This window comes from Morone saxatilis, unplaced genomic scaffold (assembly GCF_004916995.1).
Source record: "Morone saxatilis isolate NCDOM2014 unplaced genomic scaffold, NCSU_SB_2.0 Contig18, whole genome shotgun sequence".
Taxonomy (NCBI): Eukaryota; Metazoa; Chordata; class Actinopteri; family Moronidae; genus Morone; species Morone saxatilis.
In genome coordinates, this window is record NW_023339740.1 from 12762620 (window position 1) to 12782617 (window position 19998).

Genomic DNA, 19998 nt, shown 5'->3' on the forward strand with positions numbered 1-19998 from the left:
CAGTGACCTTCCATCACTAAAAACGTACATTTTATCCTTGTCAGCTCCACTTCTTCTTATTCTTCCTCATCCTCCTTCTTATCTTTGGTGAGAGTATTGATGTACATGAATATATAGTGCAGTCTAATTCTATACTATATGTTAATACACAGACAGCTGGGTGGATGCAGGTAAGGCTGCTACAGTGGGACTGTATGTAAAGGTGGGAAGGCATCAGTGTGAGCTGCAGCAGTGGCACAATGCCAAGTCAAGTGATGATGTCATCATCACTGTACTATGACGACATCAGAAAGCAGAACGACTATTCAGCCTCATCTTTCAGAGTGAACCTGGAATAAAACAGAGACATGGAAATTAAATGAAAAGTAAATTCAATCACTTGCAATGACTTAATTATTGGTGATCATTAAACAATTAAAAAATGAAAACAAGAACACAAGTGCACAGTCAAGTGGTGATTACAACCATTTGAATGCAGCTAAGCCTTCAAAGATTAGAGGAGAAACTATATATAGAAATGTGAAAGGCCCTATATAGAGCCAGTGTTTGGTTTGTTCCCTTGAGGCTACTGTAGGAACATGGCCGTTCAGCATGGCGGCCTCCATGGAAAAGGAAACATTTTCTCATATCTCAATTCTTATTTTCAGGTGACTTAAAGTAATTTAAAAAAATACCTTTGAATATTATATTCTGTTTCTGCCAGTAGATCCTCATAAATGCTACACACTGGCCCTTTAAGTGACACTCCACCCAAATCATCCACAGAAACTTGTCTAACTACTCCTACAGAATAATACACGCCTCTGCTGTCCATACGTACTGTATACTAAATATGTTACAAATAGTCTCAGATTCTTCAAAATAGGCTAAATACACAGCTTCGTCCTCCTCAGTGCTCCACTGGAGGCAGTGTCAGACACACAAATCAGACAGATTTTTGTGAAACAGTGTTTGAACTGAACGTATATAGAAGGATAGTGGACAAGGGTTCATGCTTTAGGATTGGTTTGAGAAGTCTCTATGTATGGTGTAATTGTATTAATGCAAGCTGACCACAGCCTCTGTTCTCTGTTAGTTGGGGAACTATGAACTTCTGCAGCCACTGTTTCCATTTGACACTAAATATTCTTTGAAGACTGTCACTTCAAGTTCAGTAGCTCTGCTCACCATTCTGTGACACCCGAAATCAGGTCAAGCTGAGCCAACTCGATCTGCACCTAAAGAACAGGAATGACATATCAACACATAAGAAGTATTTCTGCATGTAGTTAGTACACAGAGTGAAGGAATTTTAAAGCCAAGGACATATTTAAAAACATGATATATTTGTGTTACCAGCTGGGCTAGCACTAGTGTACAGACTGGACAAAAGTGTGGATTAACACAAAATAGCTTAATGTGAGTGTTGTGGAGATGTCACATGTGACATTCTGTGGATACCCTGATTGTCACTTGCTGTGTGTGTTTGTGTGTGTGTGTGTGTGTGATGCGGAACATTTAAGCCATATCAAAGATGCCGGTAGAGGTAAAGTACAGTCTCACACTGACCTGTCCAATGACGTCGCGGCTCCTGAATGAGGCCGAGTTATTCTTTACTGATACACTGAGGCGTCTGAATCTTGTCTCATCCAAAGGCAGAGCATACTCAAACCTTTAAGAAATTTACAATGATGATTAAATGTGAACACTAAATAGATTAAATAAAATAAAAAAGCCTAGATAAGTACATAAAGGCAATTAGTTAACTACCTTTCATTGTATTCTGGATTGAGATCTCGTTTCTTCACTGCTGTCTTCCTCTTGGTGGCCTTGCTTTTGTCAGGTAGCAGCATGAGGGAGACATAGCTGTCCACACCATCCTTGCCTTGAGACAACAGACCTCTGTACACAGAAAAATAAGGCATATTTTCAATAATTTGACATGTTAAAGTCTATGAATATTAAAAAGTACCAGCATGCTGGAGCAGTATAGTGCCTCTATGTAAATACAGTGCAATGTGCAAAGTGTACATTATTGCATTATTATGCTTATTTTTCATCTGAGCTGTCATCAACAATGTCCTCACTTTATTAAATATTACGTTTTTTCTTAAGGGGAATGCTTATAGGTTTTTAAATAAGGCCTAATTTTAATGTTACTTTAACCAGATGTGTCTGTGTATTTTACAATTTAAGAAACCAGAAACTATTTGTATTAGGTTATAGTGACTTTGAGCAGTAGGACTGTGTGCCAAGTAAAGTCAATACAATCTCACCTTTCAGTAGAACACATAGACATGTCTAACTATATTGTCTGCACTTTGTCTGCAAAATAAGACAACGTTTTTGAACTGATATACATATATATACTCTGGTTATATGAAGTTACATGCTGCAGCAGCATGGTAAGCTTTTCAATGATGCAGATGTTGAAGTTGTGCCATGATAATATCTAATGGGAAGCAACTTGTAATAAAGTCAGAATTCTAAAAAACAATGAGCATTTCCTGTAACCTAACCCTCAAATAACGAGTAATAAGATTAAAATTATACCAACAGTGCATCATTGGTGAGAACGCAATCTGTTTGCCACATTACTTGCGGAAGCATACCTGCAGGCATGTACGAGGACGATGAGCTCTCTCTTCTGTGAGGCATATGAAAGAGACAACTTCACCTGCCCATTTCCAGGTCCATAGCCAGAGGCAGCACAGGGCAGAGTCCCCGCACTGATCATATCCACCATTTTGGAATCCAGAATCTGTTGAAAACCAATTCATAACAGGAACAACAAGTGCTATTATTGATTAGTTGTTGTTCAATACATAACGTGCGTGTACGTGTGTGTGGGAAGATGTGTTTGATTTCTCACCTTGAGTTCAGCCCTCAGCAGGATCTGACTCTCAGGTGAGGCTCCATCCAGATGGAACCACTGGTCCATGACCAGCTGTCGCTCTGCAAGCAGCTCCTTGACGGTAACCACCAGAGATCCCATTGGCTGGTCCCACCCACTGGACAACTGATGCAAAAGAGAGAGAGAGAATAAAAGGAAAATCACTCCACTATTATTACTGATTTTAAATGTGAGACGCAGCTCCTTAAAACACATAAATGGAAATAAATATCTTGCCTTTAATACAAGCATCTGATGTTTTGGGTCATGAACCAGGAAGTAGAAAGACTCATTCCACTGAGGACTGGTACTGCGCTCACACAGCTTAAGAGAGGTGAAGAAAAGATAAAAGTTATTACATTAAAATTTATCTATTAGAGTAACTATACAGAACCGTGCAGCAAGAGTCTCACTTTGGTTTTGTGGGTTGTTTCACCCAGAACAAGCTCAGCTCCTGCTTTGGGTTCCTTTCCACTCTTCTTCAGCTATCAAGGAAGAAAGAGGCATTCACGTTTTATTATATAAGGTATTATTGTTACCTACTGCACAGTGTGTAAATAAACTGCAGCTGACTTACAGGTAATGAATGTGCTCTGTCAATATGGACAAAGAGCAGAGCAGCAGCAGGGACAGCTTTGTTCTGATAAGACTGGAGAGACTGAAGCTGCAGTACCTGGGACATGGAGCACAGTCAGTTAGGTTGATAATTATGTTGCAATGTTGACAATGTGCCCTGCATTGGAATGTAACTCGACAGCATTATCTAGGAGGCTGCAGACACTTCAATAGACCAAGTTTAAAGAATGAATAAACAGAGTAGACTATAGGGCTGCAAACATGGGTAAGGACCGACCTGGTCGAGTCTGACTGAATGTGACACTGTAGGAACCCATTCCAGTATCAAGTGAACCCGTCCAGACTTCACATCATTCAGTGTGTACCACTGCAAGAGAAACAAAGTCTGTTAAAGAAGCAAGACAACACCCTTCATACAAGGAAATGATCACAAATGACATGGCACAACATCAGATTATGAATTATTGACTAACCTGGTCTGTGTACTGGCATCTGATGACCTCATTTAGCTTGACACTGAACCTGTGAACATGAAAACAGGTACATGTTTAACAACTTAAATTAATGTCTTACTTCCAGAAATAAAGATTTCCTAGGTTGACATTAGGTCAATAATTATTACCCACATATAATAATCATATTATCCTGCCACTCAAAGCCAAATATTGCATTTGAGTAAAACGTATGCAAGAGTAAAACATAAGGATTTATTTATTTACATGCACTGATGCATTTCAGAGCAAAATTATGCTAAGTCATCTGTTATCTGTTATAAACCAAGCAGATCAGTGATCAGAGATCAGTGCTCACTAATTTAAGTTAATGATTAAACAATATGGGCAAGTAAACATGACACACACCTGCCAAGGAAGTCATCAGAGTCTAAATCCTTATCAAATGCTTCGAACTTGATCTCCTGGACGCTGTGCCCACTCAAAACCACCTGTTAACAACAAACAAAAACCCACATCTGTTCAACATACTGTACATGCAGTGAAATCCAGACAACATATTATACTTAAACCGAAAATCCTTCGTACCTCATACATTTCATTCCATTTTGGGTTGAGGTTTTCCTTAATAACATGACTCTTGAATGCAACTCCCCCTATGTTGAACTTGACATAGGGGTCACTCTTGCCCTTCACCATGCCCCCCATCAGATTATCCTTGGCTATCAGATTCTGGGCCTCCAGCAGGTGAATCCTCAGCAGCCCCTACAGGATGAAGATGGTAAGTGTTAAACTACATACAGGAAGTCACTGAGCAACACAACATATGTAGCCTGGTAATGTGAAGCTCCTATATATGCATTTCAAAGCAACCAAGACCATCTGGCTGTTAGAAATTGCTATTATGACTGGAAGACAGGCTTTTTCCATTATTCCATAATCATTTATCTAAATATGAAATTGAACCCTAACTTCCTCTAGTATAAATGGTACTTTGAACAGACCCATATGAAATCTGATAAGGAACACATTATGCCACTGTTCAAATTAAAGTGGATACCTTTTATTGTCTAATTTAAATTTGATGAGAACTTGTTTTTCATTAGTAAATGTTCCTTTTTTTATTCTAGCTGGTATGACACAGTTATCTATGCAGAAGTTCAGTAGAACACGCACCAGACCCATCAAAACTTAACAAGATATTTAAATACAAGAGGAAGTGACACATTCACCGTGTATGGAAAAAACAGTGGAGTTAACCACATGCTAGGCTGAGACCTAGCAGCATCAATTCACCATCTAATGATGGCAAAATGAATGACAGGCAACACAGTCAACGTGATCAATTATCAGACCCATAGTGTGTACACATGGCTGTAACTGCTAATGGAAGTGTTTTCTTAATATAAGGGTAATGTGTCAAAAAAATCAAAAAGGGAAATTGATGTAGAACAAATACCATTGTACAGAAGGTGGAAGCTAATTATTCAGCTTCCACTCTGCTAATCAAGGCATAAACTGAACCCACCTCTTTACCAAAGTCCTGGCTGGGGGTGGCGTGCGGTGGAAGAACTTTACCAGCTTTGGGGATTTCTGTGACCTCTGCTGGCCCCAGGGTGTCAGCAGGAAGACCAGTCACTGTGGCATGAGCAAGGTTGCCTAAACCCGTGCTACACACACAAGCACACACACAGTGCAGAAATTGAAACATGTTACTTGTTAGATTTTTTTCCATTCTTACAATTTATGGCTCTTTGAAACAAAAAAGAAAGAAATATGGTCCTATTTGCTGGGATGTGAAGCTCACCCCTCTGTGTGTATTGGCTGTGGCTCAAAGTCTTCTTTAACTGCTCTGTCTGACTGTTTGGGATGCCTTTCTGGAATTGTTGGTTCCTCTACCAGCTGAGCAAAATGAACATGAAGGTTATGTAGGGTGAAAATAGGCCAGTTAAACATAACAACAGCTGCAATATGCTATGACTCACTGCTGCAGCAGGGAATGCATCAGGTGCAGTGTGAATGGCAGCAGGTTCAGCGGGAGTAGCCTCTTCTGTGGAGGCTGGAGCATCTGCTTCTGCTGCTTCAGAGCGTTTAAGCTGGCTGGATATGGCAACCAATCTGAAAATACACACCACTGTTACAAAACAGCACTCCGGACTGGAACTAACAATGGAGAATATTAGCTTTTTTTTAAGCTACACTTGGCTAAACAAGTTTAAATCATATTTTATAGGAGTATATTTCCTTGTATGTGTCCTGCACCTGATCTCACCAACAGGCACTACATGTATATTTAATGCTGTTAGTGCTTGTTTATGGTTCAAGTCTGTGTTTGTTTACTTTTCTTTAGGTTTAAATGACAAAGTGGTATGGTTTTGGTGTTATTTGAATACGACCAAGATACAGTCTCCACAGTTTTGATGTGTAAATCAGGCACATGACACTCACTCATCTGTAGGCAGCTCTGAGTGTTTTTTGTCCTCGCTGGCTGGTTTAAATGTCTTTTCAGTGGGAATGACCATCTCTTCTTTCTTTGAAGCAGTCACAGATGGCTGTGGGGCTTCAGTCATCCTTGAGCTCAAAATCTGTCAACAATACATTTCCAGTTGGTTATTCTGTGTATCAGTGACAATGTTAATAATAACCTGTGTGTATTCTCTTACCTTGAGTTCAGCCCTCAGTAGGATCTCACTTTCAGCTAAGGCTCCATCCAGAGGCATCCACTGGTCCAGAACCAGCTCTGGTTTAGAGAGCAGCTCTCTCACAGGGACTACCAGAGATCCCATCGGCTGGTCCCACGCACTCGACAACTATGGAGATAAGGATAATGTATAATGTCTGCCAGAGGTGGAGATGTTCCTGACACTGACAGCAGGCTTCAGATATTCCTTTTGTGAGGTACACAGTACACTGACCTTCAGTATCAGCATCTCCTCTCTGGGGTCGCGAACACAGTAGTAGAATGCCTCATTCCACTGAGGTGATCTGGAGCGATCACATACCTTCAGATAGAAAAAGAGACAGTTAGGTGAGGATGTATGGTCACAGCACTTGTTTCTCCTTTACAGAGATTCAGCTGATATTTTAGGCATAATAAAGGTAGTAGCATGCATTGGTGTCAATACCACCAGTAGGTGGTGCCAAAGTTAAACTTTGGCAGCTTTTAGTCATTTCTCCCATAACAATATTAACCATTTATTAAGTCACTGGTTTGGTTTCTGTGAAACTGTGACATTTTATAGGCTAAATGATTAAGCGATTAATCAAAAAATATTAGATTAAGGAAATATTCATTAGTTGCCACCTAGGCTGACATAGCACAAGCATGTGTGTTTGTTTAATGTGTTTATTATTAGTCTCATACCTTGGTTTTGTAGGTTGTGTTACCAAAAACAAGCTCAGCCCCAGCCTTCGGCTCCTTTCCACTTGTCTTAAACTGGACACAGAAAGACAACATAACACATAACATTATGTAAAGAGTTTGTATTCCCTCTCTGTTATTAAGGCAATGAGTTGTGCTCTGGCTTTACTTTCTTTAAAAAAAAAAAAAAAAAACTGACTCACATCACTGCATTATATTATCCAACAGTGATTGTGATTGTTGCTCAGCAAACAGCAACTATTTTCTCAAAGTCTTAATTTATTTTAGTCCAGCACAAAAACAAGATCTTAAGTTTGTGAGTTTTCCACTTTATGCCAACAGAGAACCTGTTTATTAGCACGTGCTTTCCAAACTGTTGTCTATCTATAACTCACTTATTACCATTTATCAAATTATAGTGTTTTTCAGTCAACCAAATTACAAGGGACTTACAGGCAATGAGTGTGCTCTGTCCACATAAACAAAGAGCAGGGCAGCAGAGGGAACGGCCTTGTTGTGGTAAGCCTGGAGAGACTGCATCTGCATCACCTGCAGCAGAGAATCAAATGAAAAATACATTACAGTGACTCAGCACTGATGTCCGCAGTGAACTGAGCCAAGATCATATTTGTAATAGTACAAATGGTCGAGGTATAGGCAATGCAAGGGATATGGATTATATTATAAATATATGAATGCATTAGAGAGAAAACAAACAACAAATGATGCAAATCACACTAACTTGATCCAGGGTGGTACTATGGGAAACTGCTGGTACCCACTCCAGTATCAGGCGAACACATCCAGACTTCACGTCATTTAGGGTATACCACTGAAAAAGAGACGCACACTTAAATTAAATTAAAGCCTATGACTACACCGCAGCGATCACTAGGATACAATAAGGCAAGCAGTACTTACCTGGTCTGTGTACTGGGAATGGATGATGTCTGCCACACTGATTTTGACTCTGCTCACAATGAAAAAAATAATATTGAATCCAAATTATGATTATAAATATATTTCTAGTGCTGTAGAAAAGTTTGTTTCCATAAGCAATGTCAGTAAACACAGAAGAAAAGAACTAAACTATGATGAGCTGAGACATACTAAATGCTGATTTTTCCATTATTCAAACTCTTCAAATATACACCATATTTTAACATACCTGCAATTTATTTTTATGGTCAAATAAACACACTTCAAGCTAGTAAACATCTACCCACTGTAAGACAACTCTTACCTGCCCAGGAAGTCATCTTTGTCCATATCTTTGTCATACAACTCTACTTGCACCTCCTGTCCTGACTGAGGCCTCAGCACCACCTGAGGGAACACAGAACAGTCAACTAAAAAGTTAATATGAAGTATCATAGTCATCTTTATTTGAAATCATGCTAAGAGCAAATCAACTTGTACAGTCCTTCATACACACCTCATACATCTCATTCCAGACTGGGTTGAGATTCTCCTTGATCACATCGCTCTTAAACGCAAACTCTCCAACCCTGATCTTGGCATAGGGGTCACTCTTGCCCTTCACCAACATCATTTTATCTTTGGCAACCAGATTCTGGGCTTCCAGCAGGATCATTCTCAGCAGCCCCTACAGGAAAGGGTCATTTAACTTTACATTGATAAGTTTTCTTTATTGAATGCCATTGTGCCATGTCCTGCATATATCTGCTACTGTAGATCCCTATTTGTGATGTTACCTCACTGGCAAAGCTGTGGTCTGGGGAAGTATGAGGAGGTTGTGCTATGGCAGGGCTTGGTGACTCTTCCACCTTCTCCTCAATCACATCATCAGCCGTTTCTTTTTTGTCAGCAACTTCAGGTAAGGTCACTGAAGAGACAATAGTCTCCACCGGAGGAGCGTCCACTGAACTTGACCTAAAAACATAAAGACCAGCAATAAAAAAAAAATGAAGAGACAAAAAACAAATAGGCGTAAGGACAGTTTTTTAATTAACTAGCTCACCTCAGCACTGTGTCTGTCTCCTGTTTTCGCTGAACAGGGGAAGGGTCTGGAGCTGAAGTAACCTTAGCCTTATCAGTGGCACCCGGACATTTGGTAGGAATCAGTGTCTGCAGTTGAGTGGAATATGCAGAGACATACAGAGAAAAAACAAACAGGAAGACATATTACACAGTAAAATAAATATATATAGTACAGACAAGAGATACTGCAGTTACACACAGAGAGAAGGACAGAGAAAAACTGAGAACACTTAGTGACAGAGCATGGGACATATCCTTAAATTGATTAAGAAACAGGAGAACAACAGACAGAGTTCTCCCACCTTGAGTTCGGCCCTCAGAAGAAGCTGGCTCTCAGGTGAGGCTCCATCCAGATGGAACCACTGGTCCAGGACCAGCTCTGGTTCAGAGAGCAGCTCTCTGATAGGAACCACCAGGGAACCAATGGGCAAGGTCCAGCTGTGTGAGAGCTGGAGAAACACAATGTAAGCAAAGGCATATTTATATATCTGAGATCACACTGTTTGCATCTGTGCAACTGACATATGTTCCACTTTGATCATGCACTGAAGCCAGCGTACCTTAACAACGAGAATATCTTCTCTGGGGTCTCGAACCGGGAAGCAGAATGCCTCATTCCACTGAGGTGATGTGGTACGATCACACACCTTCAGAGACGCAAGAGTCAGTCAATACTACTAACAGATATCTTGTCACTCCTACAATAAAAACATTCCTCATTTCTTGAGGGCTTACTGTAGTTTTGCGGGACATTTTTTCAAGAGTAATTTCTGCTCCCACTTTTGGCTCCTTGCCACTCTTCTTAACCTGTAGAGAGACAAATAGGCAATTATAATAAAAGCATCTGTATAATAAACATCAACTGCTTACCCTGACAACATCCGTAACATCAATAATAAAAGACTTACTGGTAAACCATCTGCTTGCTCAATAAAGACAAACAGTAGGCCTGCTGAGGGAACCGCCTTGTTTTGGAAGGACTGTCTGGAATAGAACTGAAGAACCTGAAGACAGGAAAAAACAGGGAGTATAGATCAAACTTATGAGCAAGGGTCAATGAATCCATGACTTATCTGGTAATACTGACCTGGTCCAGTCTGTCTGACTCAGAGGCTGTTGGAACCCATTCCAGCACAAAGTGAACTCGACCAGACTTCACATCACTGAGAGTGTACCACTGAGAAAAGGAGTGTAATCGTTTTAACACAACAACATTAACAACTGGATATGATCCAAAAAAGGCAAATACCAACATGCAGAGTTCTTTCAGTAACAGTGATTCTGTGATGTGTTAAACATGCAGCAATGTGTTTGGCAAGGAAGAGCCCACCTGATCAGTGTACTGAGAATCGATGATGTCCTTCAGACTGATCTTCAGCCTGCATGTTGGAATATGTGAGATTAGAAGGCATCTTTAATATATCCATTCATCTTATCTGATAACTGAATTATTTATAGCTATTTTACCTGCCCATGAAATCATCCTTCATGTCCATGTCTTTATCCAACACCTCCACATGCAGCTCCTGGCCAGGCAGCTGGGTAAGAATCACCTGAAGGGTGAACAAAGTTGCAAATGTCAAAGGACTCTCTCAAACTAATTACACATAAGGCATTTATACATACATGCAAACTTCATTCATTTCACAACAATCACTATAAAATTTATAAAAACTGTGTTCTTTATGTTATTTACCTCATACATCTCATTCCACGTGGGGTTAAGATTACTTTTGATAACCTGACTTGTGAATGTTTCGCCCCCGATGTTGATTTTGACATAGGGGTCACTCTTGCCTTTTACCATGCCCCCCATCATGTTATCTTTCGGAACAAGATTCTGCCCTGCCAATAGGTGAATTCTAAGCAGTCCCTGAAAAAAATAATCACAGACACAAAACAGTAAGTATGTGCAGTTTATCTTTTAAAAAACAAACAAACACAGTACTAGGTCAAAGTCATGATTGCCCAGTCCTCCATTACCTCTGTGGCAAAGCTAGGATGAGGGGAGGTCTGCTGGGGCAGCTGTTTGGACAGTCCAGCCGCCACATTAGATGACACATCAGATGAAATGCGTTCCTCATCTAACCACAGGACCTATGTTATAATAGAAAAGAGAAGAGACAGAAAGAAATAAGCTAAATTAAAATGTGACTAATATTCAAGAATCTGCCCTCATTTCAGTTGAGCCAAAGATCCAATTTTTGATTCTATCATTAATACCTCCTACATTGTGCTTGCTTATTTTTCAGTGCATATTTTCATCATTAATTGGTCTTATGCAGTGCAGGATTAGTGGATGGGTCTTGTTGCCATTTACCCTGAGAACTGTGTTGATATAGATGCGACTGGCAGATCCAGAGTTGTCCAACTGGAACCACTGGTCCATAGAAAGATTAGAATTGGACAGCAGACGGGACAAAGGGATGGTCAGACTGCCCAACGTCTGTACACGGTCAGCATCCTTCACCTGGTTAATTCAACATGAAGGAAAGCCAAAATAAGATCACAAGAAGTTTGGCTTTCAGAATACCAAGCATAAATTTAATGTAAAAAATAAAGTTTAATTCAGAGTAGCTAATCTTATGAGCTGTTACCTGAATGTCTATGTCTTGCTTGCGAGGATCTTGGATGAAGAAGGTAAAAGCTTCCTCCCACTCTGGATTAATGGTTGTGTAGCAAGTCTAAAGGCAAAAATAAATAGTATGCCTATAAAATCGAAACAAATGAAAACACAATCTTCAGTATTATACACTTATGGACTTTCCCAGTAGATATACCTTGCTCTCTCTAGTGATGTCCTGCACAGACAACTGCACCATAGGATTGGGCTCTTTATTTCCCTTCTTCATCTAAAAGAAACACAGTTGCACACAAATATGAATACACAGAAAGGTATGTAAACAATGTTATTCTGTTACCAAGACCAGGGCAAAAAATAGACTTATCTATCCTTCTGACAACATGTGGTTGATGTGAATAATAGTATGAATAAGGCTGCCATAGCAACAGCACAAATAACTGACAGGAAGCACCATACTGCATGGCCTAACAAGGAAGTATAAACCTGCACTGAAGAAACCACAATAACTGAGTTTCATTCCAAACTCTGTCACTGCTGTTTCCTTTTGTGTACATGATAGCAAAAATGAGCACAGTATGAAACGTGTGTTTGACAGCCTCAGATAAAGTTAGCCACACTCATCCACACTGCAATGGAGTGCACAGAGTCAGAGGCTAAGGCAAACACTTTGAGGAATGTCAGACAGGTGGCAGTTACAGTTCTGCCTCAGCTCAACCACACACACAGGAAGCAGCCATGAGCTAAGCACGAATGTGGGCACAGAGGGTAGAGATATCTGACTCACAGGAAGTGCCTCAGCCTTGTCCAGATACACAACCAAGATGGCTGAAGAAGGTGGGTCGCCAGCCTTACTAGTAACACTTTCATTCCTCTTCAGAATCTGGGGGAAAATTGCAAACAGTTTTATGTAAATGTATGATGCCAGGATAGTGTGTGTGTGTGCTGAATGGCACACAAAAATCAATTAAACTCTAGAATCAAACCTGCTCTAGTCGATCAGTGCTAGGCAGCAAGGACAACCACTCCAGTCTGAAATGAACCCGTCCTGACTGAGTTTCTTTCAAAGTGAACCACTGGGGAGACAACCACACACATACAGTTACAGTCCAAAGATCAAAACATTGCTTATACAAACTGTGACTGACACAATAACAACTTTTTACTTACATCATCAACAACTATGGATTTCTTCACAATGCCCAAATCCAATTTGGTCCTATATGGAGGAAGAGGAGGAGGATAAGTAAATAAAACAGATTAAAGGGCAAATGTATTGATGAAAATAAAACAATCGTTGCATAGAAAGCAGATGCTTTAAGTACAATTATATGCTTAAAAAAAGGTAGTGTACTTTTACTAATTGGCTGTGAAAGGTGACAGATGAAAAGTGACAATGTGAGATTCACCATAGGCACACAAGAGACATAAACTATATGTACCTGCCCAGAAAATCATCCTGGTCTGGGTCTTTGTCATATACCTCCACCTCCAACTCTTGACCAGGCACTTCATGGACTATGACCTGATGTACCGGACACACACACAAGGACATGAAGACTGACAGAGGGATTTGTATGGAAGCTGGCTGTGGCCTCATGTGACTATGAATGACAATGGACATCCCCAGCACTGTAACAGTCTAATCCCTCAAATACAGAACAAAGTGAAATGACTTATGATTCAGTCTTCCTATGCCTGTACACGTGGACTAATGACAAGTGACAAATGTCAAACATTTCAGAAAACTCTTCTTCGTACCTCATACATCTCTTCCCACTTGGGAGAGTGTGTGTTGTCAATGTGTTTGGAGGTGAAGGTCTGAGGGCCAACCCTCAATATGGTGTAGGGATCAGACAAGCCAGCCATAACCCCCTTCACATAGTTGTCCTTGGCTGCTAGACTCTGTGCCTCCAGCAGGTGTATGCGTACCACTCCCTAAGAAAGAACAAGTAGGACAAAGTAATATGCTTGTGTTGATTAGGATGTGAAATTATATTACAGTCTCTCTCTATATGTAGTCTGTGTATATTTAAGTTTTACCCTGGGCAAAGGAGAGCGTAGTTGGGCCACATGCAGGCCCTGAACCAGGGGGACAACCAGGCGGTTGGGCAGCACCAGGAAGGAGGCAATGGCATCCATAATCATGCTGTCAGACATGACACTGAGGCAAAGGAGAAACAGCATTTCAATGGAAATGTACAGCTGTGTTATCTACATCATTTACGACTAACTGTATAATAAAACCCACACATTAATAAAATACTGTGAGGTAAATTTATTAGAACGCTGTGGCTATTGTGTAATCCAATGAAAGGTTCTTTCAGCAGGACTCACTTGAGTCCAGGGATGTCCAACAAATTAGTGAGTCCAGTCCAATTGATGTCTAGTTTCTGGGAACAGATACGACAGAGGAATGTGCTATATGTAGCAAATCAGTCAGGATTGATGACAAATCAATAGCATGAAAGGTATACCGGACTATAGTGAGATACATGATACACAGGAAAATAACAAGAAAAGGACAAATAGAGGTGAATGTAGATGGACGTACAGGCCGCTGGATGAAAAACATGGTGACTGCACCCACTATGGGCACATCTCCAATCAGAGGCTCCAGAATCACCCGCATCATCCCGTGTAGCTGATGACACAGAGGCAGAAAGGATGTTTATGAAAACCACAGGTACATGCTCACAGAATTGCAAATTGTCAGTAGATTTCAGTTTAGATTGGCAACATATTTGTATTAGTGACATGCTACTCTGTAATTCAGTCGAATAATACAGACAGACAGACCTGTATTCCTTTGACTCCAGCTTTGCAGAAGTATCTTTTCACCTCAACGTTGATCTCTACATTGCCAACATAGCTGAGGATACAAGAACAAAAATGTCATCTCCAATAGTGTCTTCTAAAAGCTGTAATACGGAGGTGACGGTGAGGAGCAATGGAGGAACATTCACCTAATATACAGATCTAGCAGAACTTGTCCTTTGTCATTCTCCGTGTGTGCCTTGATCCCTACAACCTTCATGGCCTGGAGCAAATAAAAAGCACATTTGTTTGCACAATATAAACAACATGTTTAATTGTGTGTAAATCTTTACAACAGGGTCATACTATAGTAAAGCTATCAATGGCATCACCTTGTTTCCCATGTCCACTTTTGTGAAGCTGAGGGTCTGGAGGTGGGTGCTTGAGGCTCGGATAGATGGAGCAATGGTTTCCACCAGCAGCTTCTCAAGGTATTGGCCGACAAAGGGCCACACCTGCTGCAGCACCTAGGCAGGACACGGGCAACAATGTGGTTATAAACTGCTTTTATTAGACAAATAACATGATACACATCTCTGCTACTAGACACTACTTCTTTAAGTAAACCTTGTCATTTTAGCCACATAGCAACAACACGATCTGTCAAATGCCTTGGCTTCCATAAGCAATAACTCAAGAATGACAGAGACAGCTGTAGCCAGTTGAGTCTCCTCAGCTGTTAGTTATCTACTTTGGGTCCTACATACTACACCACACAATGAATCCTGTGCTCACTTTTTTTTTACAAAACATAAACGTTGCTATGTAAACATGTGAAGTCTTTATTTCTGCAGGGGGAAACCAAATGCAGAGGCACTGTTTGCTTGTGTGCTTGTGAAAAAACCCCCAGAGTTGGTTTACAGTCAGTGGCATAAGTGGAGAGTGAGTCATCAACCGCCTGCTCCTGTGAAGGATGAAGCCTGAACAACGAGGGAATCTGCTGACCTCCCCCTGCAGTAACCAGCCTCAAACCTCTGCTTTGTCTGGCTCTCTGGCTCTTAGATCTCGTGGTCTTGTTACCATGAATACTTTTATTTCTGCATGTTTATATTAATGGTCCTAATTTCTCTGGGCTAGAAGAGGGAAAAAAAGAGGTGGGCGGGTGGGGGGAGACAATGGCTGCAGTTTTATTTAGTTCGGGGGCTGGGCAGCTCCTCCCCCTTCCTGTCAGAGAGTCTGCAATGAAATGGAAATGTTGAGATGGTTGCTTGGCACTTGGCCTGCTCCCTGCAGGACAAAGTGGCTACACTAATGGGGGTGTGGCCTTTTCTGGAATATGGCCGCAACAGCAGCAGTGCTACCGTCTATCAGCTAGCACCAGCTATTAACGTAGCACACTTTACTGAATGTCAATCAGCAGAACAGCTGGGTGAAGAGACAGACGTGTGTTTGCCGCGGGCTTAATGAAGGTGGAAAAAAAACTGTGTCTTTGTGTAAAATTATATGGTGAAAAGGTCAAGCGAAATAGGAAACCACTGATCTTTTACCTTATTCAGCCACTCAACCTTCTCAACATCTGGAAAGTTGACCTGAAGGAACAAAAAACAATAAGGGTACATACTTAAACTGTACACACAGTCGGATAAGCACATAACAGGATAGGGAAATGACTCAGCCGTAGCTGATTCAAGTCTGTAAATGTCATCTTTAGCACTGTTCATCTCAGACTGAGCAAATACTTCCAGAAAAAAAGAGGAAAGCATAAGATTGCATGGTTCACTTTTGCATTAAGGTCATGTGTGATAATACTTTCACAACATAAGAGCTTGAAAATGTCCTCTCGAGTTATATTTCTTGGGATTAACTCTTAGAGAAAACACACACACACATATCATTTGTTATCCATACTAAAGAGCAGCACCAGAAAGCCACATGGTGAAGCCCCTTTCACAATACTTTAATGTGGAGTATGCATGCTGTTTCGTTACGCAAGTAATCGCTGTAATCACTCACTGAAAAAATGTATCCAAAGGAACAGGGTGTGGCTAGATGTTCTGAGTCAAAACAGCACCATGTGGGTTTCAGCATTTCCATTTTGGGTACACACACACTTTTGGGTACACACACACACACTCAGGATGTACGCACGCAAATCAAGACTATTATATTTCTTACACCTTTCCAGCCACTTTTAGTTAAAATTGCACCAAACATTGGATGGTTTAAACATGGTTTTTGCAATGCACTCAGTTTCCCCATTATGCTCTCAAACAAGTTCAGTCTTGAAATACAAACACACACACACACACACACACACTCACACACACATTTGGCAACTGCCTTAGCAGAAATAATATAGGAGCAAACTGCATATAAAAGAAAGGGATTTCTGCACACCTGGTTAAAAATAAGACTTCAAGAGCAGTGTCTGTAACTTTTTCCATGAGAGGAAGTGAACAGTGGGAAACATTTCCCTACAAGCTTTCTGATAGAGACCTACAAGTTTTACCAGCCTACTAAAATTTAAAAAAATCCAAAGAAAATGTCCAGAACACTAACAAACTGGAGTCCTGCCACTACCAGCTAAAAATAGGCTATGACTGGGCTGGTTTACTGGAACAAACCTCTTATCACCCCTTGTTACCCCTTGTTATGTCCCTGTAGAAATATTAAGATTTTAGCATTCAGCTACCTTACAGTACGTAACGTGGGGGGTTATTTTTAGGGTCAAGTGAGTGGGCGCAGGTAGTGAACAGTAGGGAGAGCCTGGTGAATAATGCTTTTTAACTGGAAGGAGACACCCGCTGACGAGCTGTAGGGTCACTTCTCACCCACGCAGGAAGATCTCGCTTGATTTTGGACACTTTCATGGATGTGTACTCCTCCTCGTTGCTGAGGAACTGTATGGCCGACCTCAGACGTGCCTCCTTGGCTTCTCGGGCATGTTTCCATCCCGTGTAGACCATCATGCCGAACACCAACAGACTGGTGCTGACCCGGTAGTACCCGGCCAGGTAGACGGGCAGCAAGGCTCCCAGGCATTTCCCGAACGTCCAGAGAACCGCGACTGCACTTATCCCCTTAGGTTTGGGAGCTCCTGTCTCCTCGGCACTCAGCGCTTTCTTCTCGGTGTCGCCTGAGCTCGGACACACGTCACCTTTGGGCTCACTCGGCTCGGATTTTTCGCTCTGCATGGTGGTTTCTTCTGAAGCGGAAAAATAATGTCTACACGCAGTTCACGTTACCGCCGGATACAAATATTCAGTTTGATATGTTAATGTTAGAAAAGGACCAAACGGTTTACTCTAACGTGCCATTTTTCTAACGTCAGCTTACGACCGTTTGAACCAACGTACAGCAGCTCGTTGCGTGTCCCCTGGTTAGTTCACTGTCGGTCCGTGTCGCATCTTTACGGTATTGAAACGTGGTTGTTGTTGTTATAGCTGAGTTGGAGCAGTTTTCCTGAATATGCACAGGTCTAGAAGAAGTGGCAGACAAGTTCTCTGCTCGCCCAGTCCCGTTATCTAGACGAAAACACGCCCACTGACTGAAGCTAAAAAAACGCATCTTTGACTCTTTCGGTGCTGCGGCAAGACAGTCATCAAATTTGTAGTAATTACTGTAATTACTGCAGCATTACGTTGTGGAAAACCGACATTTTCCACGCATCACGTGTGTCACTCAAACGCAACTTTCACCGTCTGATAAAGCACAGAACTGAATTTCAAGGAGAAAATATTGTGTTCCAGCCATGTAGAAAATTGCTTTGTGTCAAATCCTAAACCCATAGGTAGTTGTGGACAATTGTGTTCTGCTGCTCCAGTTTGTTTTAAAAACAGCAGACTGGGCATTATCTTCAATCCCTAAATCCGGTGTGAGCACACAGGCCCCGGCCATGCCTCCCAGTGCTTATGGTAAACAAACACATGTATTCCTCTTGTTTAATGAGCCACACGGATGTGAGGCTACTGAAGAAGCAGAGGCCATTATATTGAAGGTTTACACAGTGCGACTCCACCTAAACAGCCCAAGGATGTGGGATGTCAACATGAGCATTTGCAACAAGAAACTGTCTCTCTCTCTCTGAGTGTGGCTCTTATCTTACCTTCTGTGCATATACAAGTGTGAACAGAAGACAGCTGTAAACAAAGTGACAGACAACACAAGATTCATTGTTGAGGGTTTGTTATTATTATTATTTTAAATGTGCAAAGTACCAAAGTTAATTTACACCAGAGCAACCCACAAAAATATAAACACAAGCTTCCAGTCACCATCATCCCCACAAGGACGGCACAACAGTCTTGAAGAAATGAATTCAACACTGTGGATGACCTCACATATTTGCAGTTTGTTGCTATTTTTGAGAAGATCCCTTTGGTACAAAGGCTGTTCACGGATCAGTCAGTCTGTGGAAAATGCATTTGTGATGTTGCCACAGAACACAGAGTGAAGGAGGCTGAAAAGAGATGTCTTTATCCTGCCCTCTGGTGGACAAGTGCCTACACCTCACTGTGAGCGGTACAGGCAGTCACTGATCTGCCCTCAGTTGAGTCTCATAAACATAAGACAATAAAAGTTAAAAATCCATGTTAAGGATGCTACAGTCTGACTCGTGTGTACTACAGTCGTGCACTTAATCAGTTAGTGAGGCAGAGTGGTGATCCTCATGCTCTGACTTGCAATGGGGTACGACACCATTGGGGTGGTGGCGTGACTCATGGTAATGCCAGGCAGAGGCTGCGTCATGGACACTGCCACTGGGGCCACAGATACAGCCACGGGTGCCATAGAAACAGGTGGTGCCATCCCTTGAGCAATGGTCTGTGCAAGGGCAGCTGAGAGGGGGGTGATCTCGGGGTTGAGGTGGGGTGGAGGGGCTGTAGGTGGGGCAGCATTAGACGGGGGCGCCGCGGGGGCGCCGGTAGAAGCTACCAGGTCTTGCTGCGTGACAGGCCGAGGCTGCAGTCCAGCGCTGCTCAGGGTAGTGTGAGTCTGGGCGATGCCATGATTGTAGGAACTTACTGCACCCACAGGGGGTGCCAGACTCTGCTCAGTGGGTGCAGGAGTGGAGGACAGCGTCATGACTTTGGCCTGGCTTCGGAACTGGGCGTTCTGCTCCAGAAGGACCTCATTTGTGGCAATGAGATTTGAAACCTGAGAAACACACGGGACAGAGATTAGAGGAAGGAAAAAGGGTCCATGGAACGAGTTGCAAAAAAGTGCCATAAACTCTGCATTTATTTAAACATAAGTTACAGTAAAATGATATTTTTAAAACTACATTAAATACATTATAGCTTCTTTACATTAAAAAGAAAAAGGCTTAACATATTAGCAGTAACACGGTATGTCCACCCACTATAATTTATTCTACATATTTGTGCAGAATGATCAA

At 41.6% G+C, this 19998-nt stretch overlaps 1 protein-coding gene across 1 annotated transcript; it reads right to left on the reverse strand.

Annotated features, from left to right (window-relative positions):
- On the reverse strand, window positions 1-18130 carry esyt1b (extended synaptotagmin-like protein 1b; the record flags this gene model as incomplete). The annotated part of the gene is given in 52 exon segments (XM_035661862.1): window positions 1-329; window positions 1168-1217; window positions 1549-1651; window positions 1750-1881; window positions 2592-2740; window positions 2852-2998; window positions 3110-3196; window positions 3286-3357; window positions 3450-3545; window positions 3726-3815; window positions 3922-3970; window positions 4309-4391; window positions 4489-4665; window positions 5429-5570; window positions 5708-5802; window positions 5886-6018; window positions 6349-6485; window positions 6564-6710; window positions 6816-6902; window positions 7265-7336; window positions 7715-7810; window positions 8004-8093; window positions 8183-8231; window positions 8505-8587; window positions 8697-8867; window positions 8977-9154; window positions 9243-9349; window positions 9565-9711; window positions 9823-9909; window positions 9998-10069; window positions 10171-10266; window positions 10350-10439; window positions 10593-10641; window positions 10730-10815; window positions 10959-11135; window positions 11246-11359; window positions 11583-11732; window positions 11860-11946; window positions 12043-12114; window positions 12631-12726; window positions 12830-12919; window positions 13014-13062; window positions 13286-13368; window positions 13605-13781; window positions 13887-14007; window positions 14181-14236; window positions 14398-14487; window positions 14643-14715; window positions 14810-14883; window positions 14993-15127; window positions 16148-16189; window positions 17432-18130. Coding segments are annotated over 52 exon segments (5526 nt in total). The 5' UTR covers window positions 17795-18130.
- Window positions 18131-19998: the final 1868 nt, after the last annotated feature.